The sequence below is a fragment of the Rhamphochromis longiceps genome, linkage group LG8 (assembly GCF_057381845.1).
Source record: "Rhamphochromis longiceps isolate RC_006_pf linkage group LG8, R_longiceps_female_GT1.1, whole genome shotgun sequence".
Taxonomy (NCBI): Eukaryota; Metazoa; Chordata; class Actinopteri; order Cichliformes; family Cichlidae; genus Rhamphochromis; species Rhamphochromis longiceps.
In genome coordinates, this window is record NC_140564.1 from 27,560,391 (window position 1) to 27,581,473 (window position 21,083).

The window sequence follows — 21,083 nt, forward strand, 5'->3', positions numbered from 1 at the left end:
CACCAACTATTTTTTTTTAAATCTACAAGACGACTTGGTGTGGTGCGTATACATGACTTAGTGCAAAGCACACACTCACAGTTACCATTAACCTTTGTATGCATTACTTTCTAAAACTAACCCCTGTTTCTCTTTCCGACAAGCATATGTCAGTATTTACAATGTATGACTTGATGAAGCTACTTTGAAGTTGCTGACAGACCAGTACAAGTTGATTTTAATTATGTTATTGGGTTAGTGCTTGTTAGTGTCACAGTCCTTATAACTACAGCAAGTGACATTAAAACCGCACGTGTAATGTTTTTTTTAAATAAATCTTAAAGGTGAAAATTTTAAAATATATGAAGCACATAGTCTAAGACCTTTAAGGAGCTTTTTATTACTTGAGTCTGAATCTTGCAGCATTCATATACATATGCATTATGATGTATGCTTTATAAATTAGGTTGTTTTTTTGTTTTTTTTAAAGAGATGCTGATGTTGCAAAGGTCCCTGTAGGCACCTTATTTGTGCAGTCTCATGACAAGCAGGAAGGAACACAGTATCCCTCTTTCACACAAAGCCACCCCATCACTCACTCACATGCAGAATGAAAAATTAAAAGACCAATGTCTCACCTGGTCGTCCACTCTGTGGGCCACGATTGTAGCCCCCTCCTCCTGCTCAGCATCGCTGAGGGGTCGGATTCTCAAGGCAACCTGCAGCAAACAGAGCAAACTCTGAATGTAATCAACTTGGATATGTTCGGTTTCATGACATCATATCTAAGAAAATGACACTGACAGCACATAAGACAACATGTCTAAGGTTTTATCTGTAGTTTCAACTGAATTTTTACAAATGCTTTAATGTCACTTGTTAGAGTGCTTCAACAGAAAAGCATTTTATAAGAAAAAAAACTGGCTCATATATCAGATGCAGCGCACGCTGTGCTGATTTTGAACATTACAATGGTTTTGGGAATGAAGAAAGCAGGTGAGTAATGTTCAATACGGCTCAGGATTGGCTTTGTGCAGGATAAAAAAAAGAATCCCTCAAGATGAAATGTGACTTAGAATAATAAAGATGTGCGAATATAAGTAGGAAGGGGAACTATGATACACTGCTATATTGCATTAAGGGAGTTGTAAAAGATGTATCCTAGTAATAACCCAAATTCATGAAAATGAAACACATAAATTGCATGAGTAATCTTTCAAATGTCAAACACATTTTTTTCACCATTTAACTTAATAATTAGGAAAAATGCAGGATCTTCTAACTTTTAAGTCTTTTCTCTCTCACAACCCCAATTCAACCAGGGTAGGTAAACTGGAAACTCAAAATATCACTTTAAATGCAGAGCTGTCGTTTTAGAGTCTAAATTATGAATACTGGATGGCACTTGGCAGACACATAACAGCTTAATGAGTGGAGCATTGTAATACGACAGCATTATGCACATTCAGACTCCTACTGTTAGTCTAAATCTGTCTGCATGATTTAGAGATCAGCAGAAAAGCTCTGACTGAATTAAAACAGGATGAAAACAGAGTGTAGCAATACCAGCAGTGTGTTAGATCCACAGGGGTGGCACATGAGCTGCATTCATATGCATTCAAACAAATGTGCTATGACGTTCATGTATATAAGGGCTTTTATAGTGGATGTGGATCCACCTTGGATTCACCTAGGCAACAAATAGAAATAAGAAGGTCCTCTCTCTATCAGCACCATGTAGAAGGTGTATTACATGGGGGACAAGAGAGGCCGGGCAACTGAAACAGCCACTTCAATAATTCAGGTAAGGGCTGCAATGCAGGTGGTATAAAAGAAAATTGAACATTCACTATAAACGCCATCAGCTTAAATGGTTAGGAATTCAAGAAGAAACCACTAGAAAGAAGAACAAGAACCTAAAAATAAACTATGCTTAGGCTAACTCCATGATGCCGCTAATATATTTTAGTTTAATTAAATTATATGTTTTAATGCCGAGCTCACTTAGGGGTGAATAGGATGGGTTTTTTTTGTTTGTTTGTTTGCGCTTTTTATATATAAAAGGTGGTATTTGGTATACAGTGTGAAGCCACCTTTTAGTGCATATGCCATTCAACAAAAAATACAGGCATTTTTAGGCAAACTTCACAGGACTGCAGCCTACAGGTGTACTCTAATGAAGTGATCACCGAGTGTTCAGTTAACTGGCAGAAAATTTATGAGCTTGTTTGTATTAAATGGTGATGGTTTTCTACTACTCACCAACAGAGCGAACTCATTTGACAAAGTTAATAAAGGTGTTAGAGCTCAATAAAAAAATATCATTAAAAAAAAGCATAGGTTGAAACTCACAGTTAGCTGGTGGTCCTTTGACTCTCCGGTGTCCTTCATGTTCACTTTCGGTCAGCCTGAAGGATAGCGAGCATCAACAGAAAACGGGGCACTGGACCATCCCGCTCCCCGTCGCTACCTGCATGCCACCTACTCTTTAAGAAAAAAAAAGCACCTGCAGCACACCGCACACACCTAACATCTACTAATATACCCGGGTTCTGCCTTTAATGCTCACTGGCTGTAGCTTGTCCGTAGTAACAAGCGCGACTGGCGAGCTAACAATCTCTTCGAGTCGTTTTTACTCAACGACATTAGCTTTCCTACAACTACCGACCGACTCTACTCTCTCACTCGCTTCCTCTTTGTGTCCTCGAGAGCGCGTCGGTGGGTATCTTCCACGCAGCGGGTCGGGAAACACGGGAATAATTTAGCCAGACAAAGAGTTAAAGGTAGCGGCAGGTAACAGCAGCACCAGCAACAGCTCACCTGCTACTCGCACTTCTCTGTGTCTGTCCTCGCTCCTCTCCGCTCCGTGTCCTGTGTTTACGCGCGCGCGCGTCTGCGTTCGCGCGTGCTGTGTTGTCCCTGGAGATTCGCGGAACACCGGCAATATCAAATCAGCTACTGTAAACACCAGTACATCCGATTATAAAATAAAACCCTCTAGTCCGGGTTTTCATTGCTTTGGGTGAATAAATAAATAAATAAATAAATAATATGGCATGGCATGTGTACTCCCAGTTTTCCTATCCTAGGCTACACAATGATTGTAAAGGAAATACAAACATAACCCTCTGTACCTTGTAAAAGTGCTTCATAGCAACCTGGGTCATATTAACATTTTATAACGCTTCTGAATTTCAAAAGGACAATAAAGTAGACAAAAAGTCACATTTAAACGAGCATTTATCAGTTATTGGACTGGATGTGCCTTTATTATTAAGTATTTTTAAAATAAATCTTTTGGAGAGTTTCTAAAACACCTTTAAAACAATGGTGAATATTTTTAAATGGCTGTATGCGTTTATCCAAACCAGTTATTGTGCATTCAGATAGATCTGTGATCCTAATATCACGCGAATAGTTGGAAAATGGTAACCTTTTTTAAATGTCTTTTTCTGTATGAAATACCCTTTCTGTGTCACTTTGCTGACATCTGGTGGAAATGTTATGCAATTACCGTTTCAAGACATACCGTTTCACCTGTATGGAGAAAAAAAACAGAAGAGAAAGCAAACAACGAAGAGCAACATAATAAAAAAAAACCCCAGCACCATCACAATAAACTAGCTAGCAGTAGATAACAGTAGATACTAAATAATAAACGATATTGTGCAGCACGCAAGATAGACAGCGCACAATGTGCTTTGAGGCAGCAGCCAAGAAAGGTGTAGTCCGCGTCTGTGAACACCCGTGTGTACACCTGTGTGCATACCTGTGTGGATCAGCATGCTTGTATTCCAAAGGTTTCTCCATGTAACGATCTGCTAGGGAGTGTGGGGAGCCATAGCCCCGTCCACCAGGGTATGAAGCAGGTATGGAGGAGATCCAGGCCCCAGATATCCAGAGGCCCCAGAGTACAAGGACCCGAGGAGGACCACCAAAGGGGGGGAACCGTGCCACCCTCCTGGGAAGAGCTGAGTAGAGCCCCAAACGAGAGGTCACCCCGCAGCTACGGAGCAGAGGCCAGAGGGGGTTGCAGTGGCGTGCCCGCGGGCTCTGCCGGCAGCCAGCTGTGCCAGAGGACCGAGCTTCAGGCCCAGAGGCCAGAGGCCTGAGGGCATCCCACCCCCCGGAAGGAGCCCAGCCGGGCCACAGGCGCCCGGCCCTGCCAATCAGCCACCAGGAGTGAGCCGGTACATACATGAGCGCCCAGCCCCAGACAACAAGGACCACCAACACACCAACATCTGAGGGTATCAAACACTGGCAGGGAGTGTGGTGAGGGGAGATAGGCCTCCGTACTTTAGAGGGCCTGAGATGTACCCAGAGAGGTTGAGTCTAAGACCCCACCTGACATATAGACACAGACGAACAGGCACACGCGGACACAAACGTGCATTCCCACCCCATATGCACAACCAAATACTCGGCACTCACCCAACGTGTAGACAGACACAAATAGACACTGCACAGACAGTCGCACTCCCCAAACATACTCTATATCCCAGGTCCAGATACCCCCGCCCTCAGAGGGGCAAGCCGCACCTAGGCCCAGGAGATGTAACCCTTCTCTCTGGGGTGGAGGCAAGCAGACCACCTCCTTATCTGCAGTAGCAGGGAGGCCCCGCATCCCAGACCCCAGTTTTTTTTTTGTTTGTTTTTTTCTTTCTTCCCCCCCTTCTCACCGTCTCTTCTCCCCTCTGTTTTTCTTTCTCTCCCTCTCTTTCTTTCATTCTTTCTCCCTGTCCTATCCCCCAGTCATGTCTGTCCCGTTTGTAGCAACCGAGAATAAAATTAATTCATAATTATAATAAAGGTCAATCAAATGGACCAATATGGCAAGGCCATGATGATCCACTTGGTAAAATAAATCCGCTTGGCATCTTTCTTGGCCTTAAGACAACAATTCTGATGGCTAAAGATCCAAACGGGACACAAAAAAAACAACAACAAAAAAAACCCATACCGTTTCAAGACCGTTTCAAGACAACAAATACATAAAAGGGGGAAAGGGAAAAGGCAGTTTAAAAATATAATAACATAAGCTGTTTTTACGACCACAGAGCGTATTTAGAAAATGATCGGTAGTGAAAAAAACTTTAGATCTTTAAAACACTAAACTTCTATAATATTTACTGAGATACCGTGTCCGCTGCACTCTCCTGACATCTGCTGTAGAAATTGTGCAATTACTATTTTAGACAATCAATTTCAAGCGGCTTAATGCTGGGGGGGGGGGGAAAGCCGGAAAATGAGCAGAAAGGGGAACATAAAATACCTACTAAAGTAAGTTGTTTTTACTTTCATAATTTTTACTTTTCTAAACAACCTAAGTAACCTATAGTCTTTAAAAACAAACAAATAAACCAAACCAAAAGAAGGTAACAGGGATATTTTAAACTAGAATTACCCTTTAGATCCCATTGTATAGTTCCACCAAGCAGTTAGGACTTCTCTAGACCTGATCTTTGGGATATAAAATGTCATTGTTTCGTCATTTCCATCGTCATTTTATCCTCTCTGATATTTGTGTGATATTTCCTCCTAAATCTGAATTCTAGGTTATTGGGTAAAAATATCTTCAGTCTTGCAGTGCTGTGAAAAAGTATCCTGTCCCTTATGTTTCAAATCATAAAACTAATTTTAATATTGGATAAAGACAACATGAGTAAATACAAAATGTATTTTTAAATGATTATTTGATTCATTAACAGAAAAATGCTATCTAAACCTACCTGTGAGAAAAAGTGATTTCGCCCTGACCCTTATAACTGGTTGAGCCACCTTTGCCAACAAGAATCAGATTTGTTAAATGACAAATTAAGTGTGTTTTATCACACTTTTTCTAAAGCTGATTTCAATTTCATGAGCTACACTCAGCCCTGATTACTGCCAGACCTGCTAAACAACAGTAAAATAAAATAAAAAAGGACCTGTTTGACAGAATGAAGTAGGCTAAAAGATCTTAAAAAGCAACGAATCAGGCTGTGATCTAAAGAAACTCAAGAAAAGATGAGAAATAAAGTCACAGGGTTACAAAGACCTTTTTAAGGCTTTGGGGCTCAAGCGAACCCCGGCAACAGCCACGAACTGGTGTAAATCTAACAGGATTTCATAAATAAATTCATAATGTTGATGATATGAAACATTTAGATTTGTGACAAATATGTAAAACTAAATATATAGAGCTCACTAAAAATGGGATAGCCATGTGCTCATAGAAACCTTCACATCTGACCTCAAAAAACCAAAATCGAATAATTTCATCACTGAGTACAAATGAACCCTGGTCCCTGCCTCTTCATCCTTTACTTGGGAAGAATTGTACATATTTTCAGCAGTCTTTAAAAATACTCTAGGAATCACTAGTTCACGATACACTAATTGCATGTGGATATGTTTCAGTTAAATGCACAGGGAGATCTTAATGATCTCAGGCACGAACACTCAAAAACAAAATTAAGACTCATCGCGTTGTACTCAAAGCTGGTTTATTCAATTTACGATTAGACCCTGAAGTTTGCGTACACACACACACACACACACACACACACACACACACACACACACAAACAAAATTAAGCACCACTCTCTGTGCCTGTACAGTGCAACATGCTGAAACAAACACACAAAACGTATTAATGACACGGCATATATCCAATCCACACAGAAAGTCATCGTTAGTCGGTACAAACATGTATTGTTTGGATTGTTTGCTATGGTGAAAGTAATTACCTGGATTCATTAATCAGAGAGCAGCACAGCTTCCCGAATCACAATAGGAATGACGACTTTATTGGATTAGTTGGATTAGATATACAGGGAGTATGAATTAATGGCCCATTAGAAAATACAAAAAAATAGTGGTCCTATGTATTGCTGGACAGAACTAGAAAAAGTATATAAAAATGGCGCACAGTTTAAACATAAAACAGAATAAGACAACAATCTGTTATTTTACAACTTATTTACAGAAGCCATGGTCTCAAGGTAGTCTCGTCTCTGTAGACTCCTAAAGCTTCACTAGCAGGCGTGTTTGTGTGTGTGTGTGAGACTGCAAATAAATTATACTGCTCCACAAACTCCTGCTGTGTGCTGCCAGTGCTGGCTCTGTGCTTCACGAATATCACGCATGGAGCACACTACATAGAAAATAACGATGCATGAGCTATCGCGTTCACATCTTTTATCTTTGGAGACTCAAATATAAGATGTCAAAATTAGTACACATCTCCATTTCAAAGGCAGAGAGAGAGAGATCTCAACTGAATTTAAACTTTCTTTTTTACATTATTGGGAAACAACTTTTTTTGTGTGGTTTTTTTATATGTTTAAAAGAGCGTGTGAGGGTATCAAAGGACAAAACAGATTAAGAGCTTGTTAAGTTTGACAGCACTTCTTGGAAACGTCTAGCACGTTCTCCAAGAAAGGATAGAAATGTCATGAATGAGCTAAAAGAACAGAGAGAAGATTACAGATATTGTTCCATTATCATTAGACTCCACACGCTGGAGTCCTGACTGACGTGAAGCCACACAGTTTCCTCTGTGAGTCTTCTATCAGCTGCATGTTGCTGTCTTGTAGATGGTATGTGATGCTGCTTCTCTCCTTGGGCAAACAGGGAAGTCTATGCTTGGAAGTCATTTCCAAAGTGTCTCCTCTGTTCTTCGGTCATGGACAGGTAGGTGGCCCTCATAGTGGGAGAGTACTATAGACAAAACACCAACACAGAGACATATATAGAGAATATTACAAGTCTGTTGTATTAGATTGTGGTGATGTAAACATGTAAAACTCATTTGTAATGGAAGAAAGTAGGGAAAATGGGCTTAAAGGAACAGTCCACTGAATATCTATCTTAATGTATCAAATTCACTCTACTGTGGCACTGACATGAGAAATGTTTGAGGCTCTCGACTCCCCTAGTGGGACTTAAAGCAGGGAAAGCATGGATGATCAGGTTAAAAAAACAGGTGAAGTGAAACTACAGAAGAATGAATATATAGTACATGTTTATAGTATAGCTACACGCTAGACAGTTTATTAGTTACACCTATCTAGTTCTGGGTTGGAGCACCTTTTGCTTTCAGACCGGCTGTAATTTTTGCTTTAATAGGAGGGTTCATAATTTTTTCAAATCACATTTAAAGTCAATTAAATCACCTTTCTTCCCCATTCTGATGGATGCTCAGTTTGAACTTCAGCAGGTCATCTTGACTATTTTTACATGCCTAAATATCTTGGGTTGCTGCCATGTGATTGGATGACTAGGTATTTGTGTTAGCAGTGGAATAGGTGAGCGTATGGCTGGCGAACGTATGCGTATATAAAGACTACTGGCTAGTATATCAACAAAAATTCTGTGTTGGAGAGTATGCAAACTTTTAAATGCCAGATTTCATTCCTACAGTGGTTGAATATTAGTTTCTAAGACAAAGTTTCAGTGGAGTATTCATTTAAATCATAACAGACCATGGCAGGGTAAAATATTTTAGATATCACCTATAGTTTGTTTTAAAAGGCCAATCCTTTATTCATTAAATACACACATAGCATAAAGTATGAAACACTTTCCAGGTAAAATCCATTTTATTGCAGTGCACAGAATCCCTACTGCTAACACTTTTGTGTCAGTGCTAGGTGTAAAACAAAATGACCGGAGAAAGACTGCATGCACATAGGAGCTGACTGTGAAAGTACCCAGAGACGCAACTACCGTACCACCCTGTGAACACCAGGGGCTGAAATACCCTTGCTAAGTGAACCTATCTGCGACGGGGACAATAGGTTGCAGATTAAAAGTCATGCTAAACAGGAGAACTGCACAGGAGACGAGATAATGTGAGGTGAAGGAGAAATGATAGGAGATGGAACAGAGGGACAAGTGAGGGACTTTATTCCTGACAGAGAGAGAAGAAAAGACTTACTCGATTTCTATACTGCTGAGAGTATATCTCCAAAAGTTGATTAAAAAAAGAGGGAATATAGAAATGAAAGATACAAACAAACATACACATGACAAACAAACAAACAAACAAAAAATATATAAAAGAAGCTGTTAGCCGAAGATGACTGCATGATTCTGTACAGTTATAGCCATGAGGAAGAAATTAACATGCATATTATTTGGTTGTATTAAAGAGTCAAAAGACAGAGCATATCACATGTTTAGTTGGTACTTTAGCTGGAATTAAAGGTTGAAGGTTAATGATAATGATGGCTAACTTAAAAAGAATTACATACATTAAAACTGCAGTAACACATGTATAAATTTGGTTCAATTTAGATTCTAAACATATAAGCAATCTTTAATAAAACATCTGAGCAGGAAAAAGGATAAAAACTTATTTCTTTCCTATAACTGTAAGCAAAATCCAGATTAGAGATCTGTAAAATGGTGTACAGCATGCTATTAGGAGCGTGTGCTGAATGAAAACTTCATTTAAAATGTTTCTATTTTTATCTCTGTGATATAACAGGAGACTAGAGGCCCAGCAGGGTGCTGAGTTAATTCAGTGAGGAAGAAAAACTTGTGTGTTGACAGTGAAAGAGTTTATGGGTTACGGCCTGTGTCACCTTATCCCGAGAGAGAGGCCTGAGAGAGGCTAAATGATGTTCTGTTCATATTAAATATTAACTAAATTACTTCTCCTCTCCTTGCTTTGGCACTGTAAGCCAACCTCCTGTATGTTGTTCACAGCAGAAAATAAAAACCACAGTGTAAAACACATGAGTATCTGGTTAAATACTATAAAGAACCTTTAAAAAGAGTGGATTTAATCGGAACTAAAATGTAAGTGACGTGAATGTAAAATGTAACAAAGGAGGTTAGCTGAGTCACCAAGTTAAAAAAAATGAAAGAAATAATAAGCTGTTATTTCTAAGAAAACCACTTCCTGAGTTTAACTGAGAAAGAAATGACATCATAGGAAGGACTTGGCCTCTGGCACCCAACGCACCGATGGGGGTGGAGAGCCTCGTCCTATCAGAGGCACATTCTCATACCGTGGATTTCCCCCGAAAAGAGCTGTGTGGTTCCTGCAGAAAAAAATGAGACAAGTGACTCGGATATGGCTCAAATTTCTGATGTCACTTCCCCCCCCCCCCAAGTTGTTTTTTTTTTGACTCACATGTACTCAGACATTGGGGCATTGGAGACAGCCGGGGCGGGCGGGTGCAGGCTGGTCTGGCTGCCCATGCTGCTGCTGTAGCTGCAGAAGCTGTGCATGTTGGTGTGGTCAGGGTTCTGAGACCCTAATCTCCTTGCCCGTGGGTTGAACGGGTCCTCCTCATCCATGTCATCGTAATCTTGTTCCCTTCAGTGAAAAATTAGGAAAGGAGCATCAGAGGAAAGGTTTACGATATTGCATTTCTTGGGTACGGTGTGAATGACGCCTGATGGAAACAAAACTTCAAATTACAGTATTCTTTGGTATGTGCTGGCTTAGACGGTACACCGGGATGTACATAGAGAATGGTGCAGAATGAGAAAATGAGGGCGCTCAAGCAGGCAGACAAGCCTGAAAATGTACTGACCTGCAGGCAATTTGTCTCCATGCCCTGGGAATGGCACACAGCATGACAGTGAAGGCACAGGCTGCCAGAATGGAGAACAGGCAGAGGTACAGTACACCCTCCACTCCATCATAGCACACCCCCACCATTGCATCCAGGTAGTCCTAAAGAGGTCAAATGCAGAACACAGATATGTGGCCAAACTGTTTGCTCATTATCTGTACTCTCGCTGCCATGTTTGACTACACAGCGGAACAAAATGAGCCAAAGATGAAAAAGCACTTAGTGCACCGGTGTGCGTCATCATTTTCTTCATTTATGTCTTGCACATTCGGTGGGACTTCAACATCATTCACGTAAACCGCATTGCAGTCATGAACCGCACTGTGCAAACAAACTTGCAAACAACAAAAGAGGTTTTTAAAATTACTTTTATCTTCTCTGCTCTCAGTTCCACTTTCAGTTTTACTCTGAAATCCTGAATGGCCACTTACTCTCAAGTTGACCTAGTTGTGCTTCTCTAATGCCAATTAGGATGCAGTGAACAAACCTTGTTGAGCCCCCTGCAGTCCAGCAGGGCGGTCAGCTGGTGCAGACTGGCCTCCGAGGAGTTGAGCAAATGTTGTATACCCAGGAGATCTCTCTGTGGAGAGGTCAGCGTATCATTGAAAAACACTTCAGCCCTTATTTTTTTTCTCAAACTACAGCATAAAAGTGTTTCTGTGTGCCATACCTCAGCCGTAGGAAACAGTGGTACAGCAAACTGCAACAGACCCTGGATCTGGATCTGCATGGTGGTCAGAGACCTCTGGAAGATGGCCAGAGGCTGCAAACAAAAGTACAGAAGCAAATGAACAGCAAGCAAATAACACATATGAATGCAGCAAGCCTTGGGCTGAGTAATAGAGGTACTGTAATATGTACAGTAATTTAAAAAAAGCCTCAAAAACTATAGGTAAAAACATTAATGCCATAATAATTGGCTTTGATTTTATGTCACTGATCTGGTTTGGATTTATTGAAATGGAAAATCCAGGTTAATGGTCAAAAAGACTGGCCTAAGCTAAATCTAATTTTCATTGGAGGTATTGGGTGTTATCACAGTTTGTGTTTCCCCCTGTTTTATACAGCGATTTCAGATTTTACAACTTTATTAAAAACCCAACTTTTTCTTATGATAATATAAATACAAATAAAATTTTTATATGTCAAAACGTCAGATTCTTCACTTCATTTTAACATGCTTTGATTTTGGTTACTTGAGACACAATATCCCATCTCAACAACAGATCTATGTTCCCACCAGCAGGGGGCAAAATAAGCATCCAAATTCAGCCCAGAGTAATGGGATAGTCTGTTCTACCTGAAACACAATCGTTCCTGCCTTTTTTTTAAAATTAACATTCAAGTATGATCATATATCAATTAATCTGCCATATCTTCAAAGTAAATCTGTATCTTCACAGTCATCCAGCCTAACAAGACGAGCCTGGAAACCCCCACGCCTGGGGCACAGTGTTAAATTGAAACAAGATGTGGTCAATTACCTCAACTATACATAAATGTAATTGCTTTCCTCTGATCTGACATTTTTTCTCGATCTACACGATCGTCCATGGCCCAGTAGCTCTCTGCTACACAGTCGACTGGCTTCAATTGATTTTTTTCCCCCAACTTTAGCTTGAGTGAGTTTGTTCTAAGCCAAATAAAGTGAAAAAATAGGACAAAGACAGTGCATGGAGGAGGACAGTAAAAAAAAAAGAGAAGAGATGATAAAAATAGATAAAGAGTTGGCACAGGAGTGATGCCAAAGGCAGTGTTACGCTGGGGCAGGAAGGTAGACCCGCAGGGCACTGCGGAGAGACAAACACCTAAGAGAGTAAGATAAACAGGGGGGAGAAGCTTGTTTGCTTGCCAGTCAGTGTGAATTCCTGTAACTGCCAGCTTGCTTGTGAACTTTGCACCTGTTGGCTATCTGTGTGACAGTGAAAAGAGCGCTGACTTTGTTTACCAGGCAAGGTGACGCTTGTCTGCCCTCTGCCGCTGTGCTCTTGTGGTGTGCTCCTCGGGGCATGTCTACAAGAGCCAGATAATAAGATCTGAGGTCTGGTGAACCAGAACTTACAGAAATTGACTTAACTGCTGACTGATGTCAGCTGGGAAGTCAGTGAAGTGACCCACAAACTGCTTTCCCTGAAGAGTAACTCCACAGATCCTCAGAAGAGTGGGAGGAGAAGAGATTCTCCAGGTTGTTTCATCTAACGTGCAATTTCATAGCCTTTGTCTCGGCAGTTTTGTAACACTAAGGTATGCTTTGTCATGCATCAAGGAAGCAAGAACAGAAAGAGAGAAAAATAATGGCGACAGTCTTTGATCCTTGGTGGTTTTATAACTCCTCTGCTAGAAGTTAGGATGTAACTCAGACAGACAGGGCTGGACGAAGGGAAAGCCTGACAAAGATGAAGCCTGAGGGGCAAAGAAATGAGCAAAGACTGAGCATCGCAAATTACAGTTCAAAAGACATGAAGGCATTTTGCTGTTAAAACGGAGCGACATTTGTTTTTTGTAGCTATTAATATCGATTAGTATCGCCACAACAACAGCTGTCTTAAGTCTGTTTAAATGAGTCAGGAATGACCTTGCTCGTATTTAAATGGTCTTTTAAATGCTGTTTACACAATTCACATTTCTGAGATAAAAAAAAAAATTCAGATAAGTTTCTTTTTAATAAATAAAAAAAAGAATAAGTAACAGTTTCTTCTTTAAACTTCTAAGATGGAGTTTTGAGGAGAAATTTGGAGTCTTTTAAGGGCTGATTATAAAAAAGAATATAATATTAATCCTGCCATAATTAAACTAATATTAGGCTTAATCATGAATCTGTTTGATATTTCCTCATTAATACCTTTAAAAAAGTAAAAAAAAAAATCAGGACAAAGCGTCTATTTGAATGTTGATGCAGTGGGTAGTTTGAACAGATTTGTTAAATTCAAAATAAACATACACTCACGGGACACTTTATTAGGTACACCTTACTAGTCTTCGAACTTCTTTAATTCTTCATGGCACACATTCAGTAAGGTGCAGGAAACTGCTCAGAGGTTTTGCTCCATACTAACATGATAGCGTCACACAGTTGCTGCACATTTGTTGAGTGCACATCCATGATGCAAATCTCCTGTTCCACCAAGGTGCTCTACTGGATTGAGGTATGGTGTCTGGTGATGTTCAATCTCAGTTTGAGATTTTTTGAGCTCTGCGACACGATGTGTTATCTTGCTGGAAACAGTATCCACACTGCTACACCACCAGTAGGAACTTATGTAATGATATAAGGCAGGACAGATGCTTTCATGTCGCTTTTGTCAAATTCTGTTCTCGCCATTCAAATGTCACAGCAAAAATAGAGACTCATCAGACTAAGCAACATTATAATCTTCTATACTCCAGTTTTGGTGAACCTGTGTGAACTGTACTCTTGTTATCAGCTGACAAGAGAGACAGCCTGTGTGGTCTTCTGCTGCTGTAGCCCATCTGCTTCAATATGTTGTACACTCAGAGACGCTCTTCTGCATACCTTCTGCTATGTTCCTGTCCTATAAGCTTGAAACAGTCTGGCCATTCTACTCTGACCTCTGGCATCAACAAGCCATTTTCACCCAGAGAGCTGCTGCTCACATGATATTTTTTCCTTTTTGGGCCATTCTCTGCAAACCCCTGAGATGACTGTCTGGGGAAATCCCAGAAGATCGGCAGTCTTTGAAACAATCAGAGCAGCCCATCTGGCACCAACAACCAACCACAACACAGTTCAAAGTCACTTAAATCGCCTTTTTTGTCCCATTCTGATGCTTGGTTTGAATTTCACCAGCCCATCTTGAGCATGTCTTCATGCCTAAAAGCAGTGAGTTGTCACCCTGTGACTCTTACATTTCTGTTAACTAGCAGCTGAACATGTGTACCTAATAATGTTGATGGCAAGTGCATAGCCACCAAAATAACAACATTTAACAACGTTAAATTGTATCTGTAAAATACCCAGCAAGTGTCCAGTTTTACCTGCACATCATAAATCCTCATTTATGGATAAAGATTTAATTTCAAATGTCTACAGAACATTTCTTTGTGTTAATCAAAACTCTTTTGGCTTAGATGTGTGGACATTTTATGACCTGCAATTTTTGCGAGGAGCTCTGCAACACATCCCGTTTCCTACCTGCTGGAAGGGGTTGGAGAGAGTCTGGTTGCAGTACAGATAGTAATGAACAATATCTGAGAAAACACAAACACAAAAGCAGGCAGAAAATGTTTTTTCATCATCATTGTCCTCGCCTTGCTAAATATCAATTATCGCCATGGCCACAAATTTAATGTCACATAATGAATCCATTAAACGATCATTATTATTCACACCACACTTACCAGCACTGATGACATCCTTTGTTTTACTCATGATGTATTTGTCAGGGGAAATGCAGAAATCACTCGTGCCCTAAAATAAAACAGGAGATGTGAGAGGAGTGGAAAACAAGGACATATCAGAAAAAAAGATTGAATGGTTCACATTTCATGACTCACAAAAAAATTCATGACTCACATTTCAAAGAAGGAATGATGTGGTGTGTCAAATGAAAGTAATCAGCTTGACAATTATTTATACATATTTTGTACTAAAACATTTTTCCAGAAACATGAATAGTGATTGCTATCATTTTTAGCGCCTTTTGACACAGTAGAGGGAATACGGCTGTTTTTGTACCCCTTTAACACATCTTAACAGGAATGCTTTTCAATTCAATGCAAAGTGCTAACAAGAAACCTGCCTTGGCAAAAATAACAAAAGACAAGTGGCAGTCTCCGCTGAACTGTGCCGTCTGAATGCTAAATGTCCCCGGGGCTCAGGACAAACACTGCGTGTAGCTTAACCTTCTCTGGGGGGTACGCTAATGAGCCCCACACAGAAGAGATAAAGCAAACTGTGTTTCCCAGCAAACCTGAGCTAGTTTGTTAGAGACGAGCTCTGCAATTCAGGAGCAAGTCTGTTAGAATTCCTGAAGGGACGACAGTGAATCTCAGAAAATGCAAAGTTCTGACTACCCACTGTTGGTAATTAGGAGTTCTGCCAATGGGGTGTATTCATTATGCATTTATTTACTAAGGATTCAGCCATTAATTTAAGTGCAGTCTGCACACAGACAGGATGTGAAGATTATCTTGCAGGTCTGTCAGTCACACCTGTAAATGCAGTCACACATGAAGCTGATCAGAAACTCAGATAAATCCAGATTCTATGTACTAAACAGTTGTTAGTTCCTGTGGTTGTGGTGGGTGTTTTCGCGTCATTAGAGCAGGGCAATGAAATGCATTCTTATTTAAAGTGGGACACAGCTGCGCGACTGCAGTGGCAAATCAATTTTCACAAGTTCAGCTCTCAGAGGAGGTCGAAGATTTTCAGACATTTTCAGATGGCAGTGGTACGTGGAGGTTAAAGAGGTCACCATGTGTGTGGCGTTCCTGCACATACGCACAAATTCTCCATAGGTGCTAGCTGGCTCGCTGAGCTGAAAAATTGTGTAGAACAATTACATCTAAACAGGAATGTTGGCCTGTCCTGTGTTCAGTCTGTAGTGCCTGAAAATGCTGTCAGTGATTTTATTATAAATGAGGTTTTTGCATAAATTCAATCGAATAGTAAATTCAAAAGAGATCTTTCAATTAATGAGTACTTTCACATCTTTCTCTATGTTAAATTTTGTTTTTTGGAATTAGGGCTGAAAAGATCAAAAAATGCAAACAAATAAACACATTCTAACTGCTTTTGCCGCTTTTCTCTATTTGATATAAATTCTAAAAGAATTTGTTTAAAGAAGACACCTGATTAAAGCATAAAGAATGAATCAACATTTATTAAAGATGAAATGCCTTCATACGATGATGTCTACAAGTCTGTTATTAGAAACTGAAAACTGTGAAGTCCACACTGACTCACAAGCACCAACTGTCTGCCTAACATTTATGCAAGCAGTTTGCATATAACCATCACATTTATATAAAGGAACACACACACATGAAATCTGGGCCTTTCACATAAACATCTCCTTTAAGAAGTAACACCTGCATCGACATAAGCACAAGCTCCTATTTACACATATAAATGATGTCTGAGGAGCCAGTGCAGATTCTTCATGTAATTGCTTTTACGAAGCCTTTATGATGTTTACTCCCAAGCAAAGAAAAGGCCCAGGTGGACTTTATCTATAAATTCTCAGAAACAGAGGTACAGTAAAAGCCAATTTCTATCCCGACTATCTACACAAATGTATCATCTAGGGTTATACACTGGATCCTTAATGAATTTATTAGACTACCTGTCATAAAAAAAGGAAAACATTTCAGAAATTTGTCAAAATAATATTTTTCATTATTAGTTATTTTGTTATTTATTTTGGTATTAATTAATAGCAAACTGATTTCACATATTTACACCCAAATTTGAGCACATGGACTTCTCAGAAAAAAACTCTGTAATGAATTGAGCATAAAATTAAACAGCTAAAAGTAATTTTTCTGTCAAGGACTGCAAGTAAATAACTAATTTGGCATTCTAATAAAAAAAAACATGTTTTCTGATTTTTAAACATTTTTTTGCAAAACAGTACATCAGAAAATTCAGGGTTAACTATAATTATATACTGGTATTAAAAATATCATTTTTAAAGATCTTGCGTATAGCAGTTAATTAACCATTACAGAAACATAAAGAAATATTATCAGTCCTACTAATTTCATGTCAAACTCATTTTACAGTTTGATGTTAAGTGGAATAAATGAGTGGACCTCCACTGTCTGTCAATCTAAAGAAGTTTAACTACACATTTAAACCCTGAGATATTTAAATATCAGAAAAACCTGATCAGTAATGCTGTTCTAGAAAGTTTAAAGAAATCTGTCAGCATGGCCCCTAAATTATGACAAATTAATGTCTAAAATTACAGAAAACGTTACTGTAGCTCACTGAGTTTTTGTTAATTCACATAAAATGCCAATTTTTTTTATTGAATTTATGTATAAATCTTTTTAACTCTGGACCCCCACCCCCCAGAGAAAAGTTTCACTTTGTATCTGTCTTGTATACAGTGTACTGTCAGCACAGTGGTTCAGTAGTTAGTGCTGTTATCTACTAGCAAAATGTTTCGGGGTTCAAACCTGACCAAAATCATTTCCAAGTGTATGAATGAATAATAAAATATATTGATGGTTTTCTAATAGAGCTACTCTTACACTCTTTTAACAGATCTGTGTATGTGCTGTTTTAATAAAGTACAAAATTGTCACCAGAGTTTCAAGACTGGGCTCTACAAGGTTCGGCCCACAAGAATAAGAATAAGAACAAGCTGTTGTACCGCTAAAGACAGGTTCTTTATTTTTTAAGGGTGTACAAATCACTCATTCAGCCTCAGCCTCAGTGACACCCAGCAGACACGTTACATAAAAGTGAGACGTAATGATTTTGTAACACACACAAAATCATTACGTCTGAGAGGACAAGATGTACCCGTGACTCTTCTGAAGCAATTTATGAAAAGTTATATTATTCATTTATCAAGGGGAGATGTAGAACAAGAAGACCTTTTAGTTAGATTACCATGTAATTTACTGGATGCTTTCAAGTTCCTTAAAGGGAAAGTACTGTCTTTCCGTTGAGATAAGCCTTACACACCATAGATGGACCTGAACGCAGCATGTGTCATGGTGCAGGAGACTAAATGGACAGGATGAATCATCTACTGAGAAATTCTGTATTTGTCTGCATTTGCAATGTCTTGACCGGTGGATGCAGATGGGGGTTTTGGTGTTTTAGTCATACATGTGTGCCGTAGCATTGCTATAAAAGGAAACCATTAGTGTCATTGTGTCAGGAAATGAAGACCACACCGAGTGAATGTCATGGTCCTGGGCCATGTTGGCCCAGTGTTCTTAGTTTTCTTGTATGTTTGTATTTTGTTCCTTGCTTAGGCCATGTTTTCTGAGTTGCCCTGTTGTGTTGTTCCCTAAGTGTTTTCCCTTCATGGCTCTCTCTTCCCCCTGTGTGCCCTCTATGTATTTATGAGCCCTCGTCTCCCTTTGTGGTTGTTTCATGTTTTCCCAGCCCGTTATGTCTGTGTTTTCCCCGTGCTCTCTCTCTCCTCCTGTCTGAACCTCTGTGCACTTCCTGTTTACTTTGTGACTCTCACGCCCGTACATGTCATGTTCAGTTCACCCCGCCCTGTCTCGTTATGATTATCAGTGTCACCTGTGTTCCCCGTGTGTTCCCACTTTCCTCGTTAACCCTCTGTGTATTTCTGTCTGCGTCTCCCTCTGTTCAGCGTGACGTCGTCCCTCATGCTGTGTGTGATTCCCCCGTGTTTCCTGGTGAGCTTTATGTTAATTTTTCCCAGTTTAGTTTTGTATCTCCTATTATCTTTGGTCAGCAATAAAGCTGCTTTTTGAGTTCATCCCCGTGTGTGTGAGTTTTGCATTTTGGGTCCTCCTCCTGCCTGCCACACAGCCGAGCCTTGACAGTACGACGTCACCAGACATGGACCCAGCAGGCTCCTCCCGGGAAAGCGATTTGGCCCGCATCTTCAGCCTGTGGGAGCGAGTTTCCCACGCCTCGGACATTAAAGCCATGTCCATTGGGATAAACGCCATCGAGGCTATTCTCAAGGGGAATCCCCATCTTCACGAGCTCTCAGGATTTTCGGGCCTACTGTCCAATCTGCAGAAAGCCAAGGAGACAGTACAAGTTCGCGAGCTCGTCATACCGCAACAGCGACCGCCACAATCGGGAAACGTTTCCACGCTGCTGCCACTGGACTCCTCTCCATCCACCCTCCACTCTGACTGTCACTCACCCGCTGCTTTTCTCGCAGCAATGTGGTCGGAGGATGAGGAGCCGGCCGTGATCTCTCCGTCGTTGCCGGTTTCCTCCATCACCGCACCTCCGGCTTCCCGAAGAAAACGGCATTCACGCCGCCGACGCGCCACCCCACAGCCGGACATTCGGCCTTCTAATTCACCTGCTGTGGTGAGTGAGAACTCTGTGTCTTTTCCAGACATTATGACTGTTCATTCAGGGGCTGTGTTTTGTGTGGCGGAAGTCAATGCGAGCTGCTTATCGCCTGTGCAGCTACCAGAAGCTCAGTCGGCTCCCTCGCAGCTACTTCCAGCTCGGTCAGCTCCCTCGCAGCCCTTCCCAGCTCAGTCAGCTCCCTCGCAGCCACCCTCAGTTCAGTTTCCAGTGTCCCCCTCAGTTCAGTCTCCTGTGTCCCCGCTAGCTCAGCCATTAACTCCACCACACGCTCCATTTTCACCTCTACCATCGCTTCAGTCATCAGTTCGGTCTGCCACTCAGTCGCCCTTAGTTCCGTCATCCACACTACCACCTGTTTCCCTTCCACCCCAACCATCACTACACCCAGCCATTCAGGCTGCTACTCAGTCAGACATTCAACCCATAGCCCTGCCGTTACTATACTCTGTAGCTGAGCCACTAGCCACCCGACCCACAGCCACTTCAGCCATTCCTCCACCCGTTACACCTCCACTACAACCATCACTGCAGTCTCCAGTGTCCCCAGTGCAGTCTCCAGTGTCCCCAGTGCAGTCTCCAGTGTCCCCAGTGCAGCATCCCTTAGCACAGTCATCCACTCAATCACCAGCTCCACTTTCCCCTCAACTATCACTACCACCTCTAGCTCAGTCTCCTGTGCACTCACCTCTGGTTCATTCTCCTGTGAAGTCATCAACTCCACTGCCTACTCCACTCTCACCACCTCCGTTACAACAGACATCAGTTCAGTCCCCTGTGCCAGTGCAGACGCCCTCAGTTCAGTCTCCCGTGCAGTTATCTACTTCACCACCATCAGTAGCTCAGCTCCCACTCTCATCCGCATCTCCAGTAGCTCAGCTCGCACCTGAACCATTGGCCCAGTCCCCGATAGCAATACGGTCTTCTGTTCGGCTTAACATTCAGCCAGGGGTCCCAAACCTCTCTGGCTCTACATCAGCTCCTGCTGGAAGCTCGGATGAGCTCATCCAGGACTCCGCGGCTCCCACGCCGCCATCTACCTCGTCCGCTGGGGGTTCCAGTGAGCCCGGCCAGCACCTCCTCGTCTCTGCTGAAGGGCCCGAGGGGCCCGTTCAGCCTCCTGTCTCCGCTGGAGGGTCCGAGGGGCCCGTTCAGCCTCACGCCGCATCAGCTGGAGGGCCCGAGGAGCCTGTCCAGCCGCCATCTGCGACCGCCTCGTCGTCGCCTGGTCCAGCTGCATCCGAGTCTTCGTCATCGCCTGGGCCAGCCTCTGCCTGTGCTTCTGCTACGCCTGGGCCAGTCTCAGCCTCTGCTTCTGGTCCAGCTTTGGCTTCTGCTTCTGCTCCGCCTGGCCCAGCCTCGGCTTCTGCTTCTGCTCCGCCTGGCCCGGCCTCGGCTTCTGCTTCTGCTCCGCCTGGTCCGGCCTCAGCCTCTGCAGCTCCGCCTGGTCCGGCCTCAGCCTCTGCAGCTCCGCCTGGTCCGGCCTCAGCCTCTGCAGCTCCGCCTGGTCCGGCCTCAGCCT

The 21,083-nt window shown here is 41.7% G+C and overlaps 2 protein-coding genes across 5 annotated transcripts in view; both read right to left on the reverse strand.

Moving 5' to 3' along the window:
• The window catches only part of kif19 (kinesin family member 19), a 41,732-nt gene extending 37,552 nt beyond the window's left edge, over positions 1 to 4,180 (reverse strand). Inside the window, exons 1-3 of one of the 2 annotated variants that reach the window (XM_085416863.1) lie at positions 2,800 to 2,841; positions 2,332 to 2,460; positions 618 to 698 (exon numbers count right to left, since the gene is read on the reverse strand). In XM_085416863.1, coding sequence (XP_085272989.1) covers positions 618 to 698; positions 2,332 to 2,370 — 120 coding nt within the window. In that variant the 5' untranslated portion in view covers positions 2,371 to 2,460; positions 2,800 to 2,841. Of the gene's footprint in view, positions 1 to 617; positions 699 to 2,331 lie in introns of both variants that reach the window. The other variant, XM_085416864.1, reaches the window with a different exon arrangement.
• A 2,572-nt stretch (positions 4,181 to 6,752) lies between these two features.
• ttyh2 (tweety family member 2) overlaps positions 6,753 to 21,083 on the reverse strand; it is a 75,943-nt gene continuing 61,612 nt past the window's right edge. The window contains exons 7-15 of one of the 3 annotated variants that reach the window (XM_085416868.1): positions 14,914 to 14,983; positions 14,708 to 14,763; positions 11,225 to 11,317; positions 11,042 to 11,134; positions 10,513 to 10,655; positions 10,107 to 10,292; positions 9,936 to 10,014; positions 8,904 to 8,930; positions 6,753 to 7,684 (exon numbers count right to left, since the gene is read on the reverse strand). In XM_085416868.1, the coding sequence (XP_085272994.1) occupies positions 7,604 to 7,684; positions 8,904 to 8,930; positions 9,936 to 10,014; positions 10,107 to 10,292; positions 10,513 to 10,655; positions 11,042 to 11,134; positions 11,225 to 11,317; positions 14,708 to 14,763; positions 14,914 to 14,983 (828 nt within the window). In that variant the 3' untranslated portion in view covers positions 6,753 to 7,603. The remainder of the gene's footprint in view (positions 7,685 to 8,903; positions 8,931 to 9,935; positions 10,015 to 10,106; positions 10,293 to 10,512; positions 10,656 to 11,041; positions 11,135 to 11,224; positions 11,318 to 14,707; positions 14,764 to 14,913; positions 14,984 to 21,083) is intronic. The other 2 variants (XM_085416866.1, XM_085416865.1) reach the window with 2 other exon arrangements.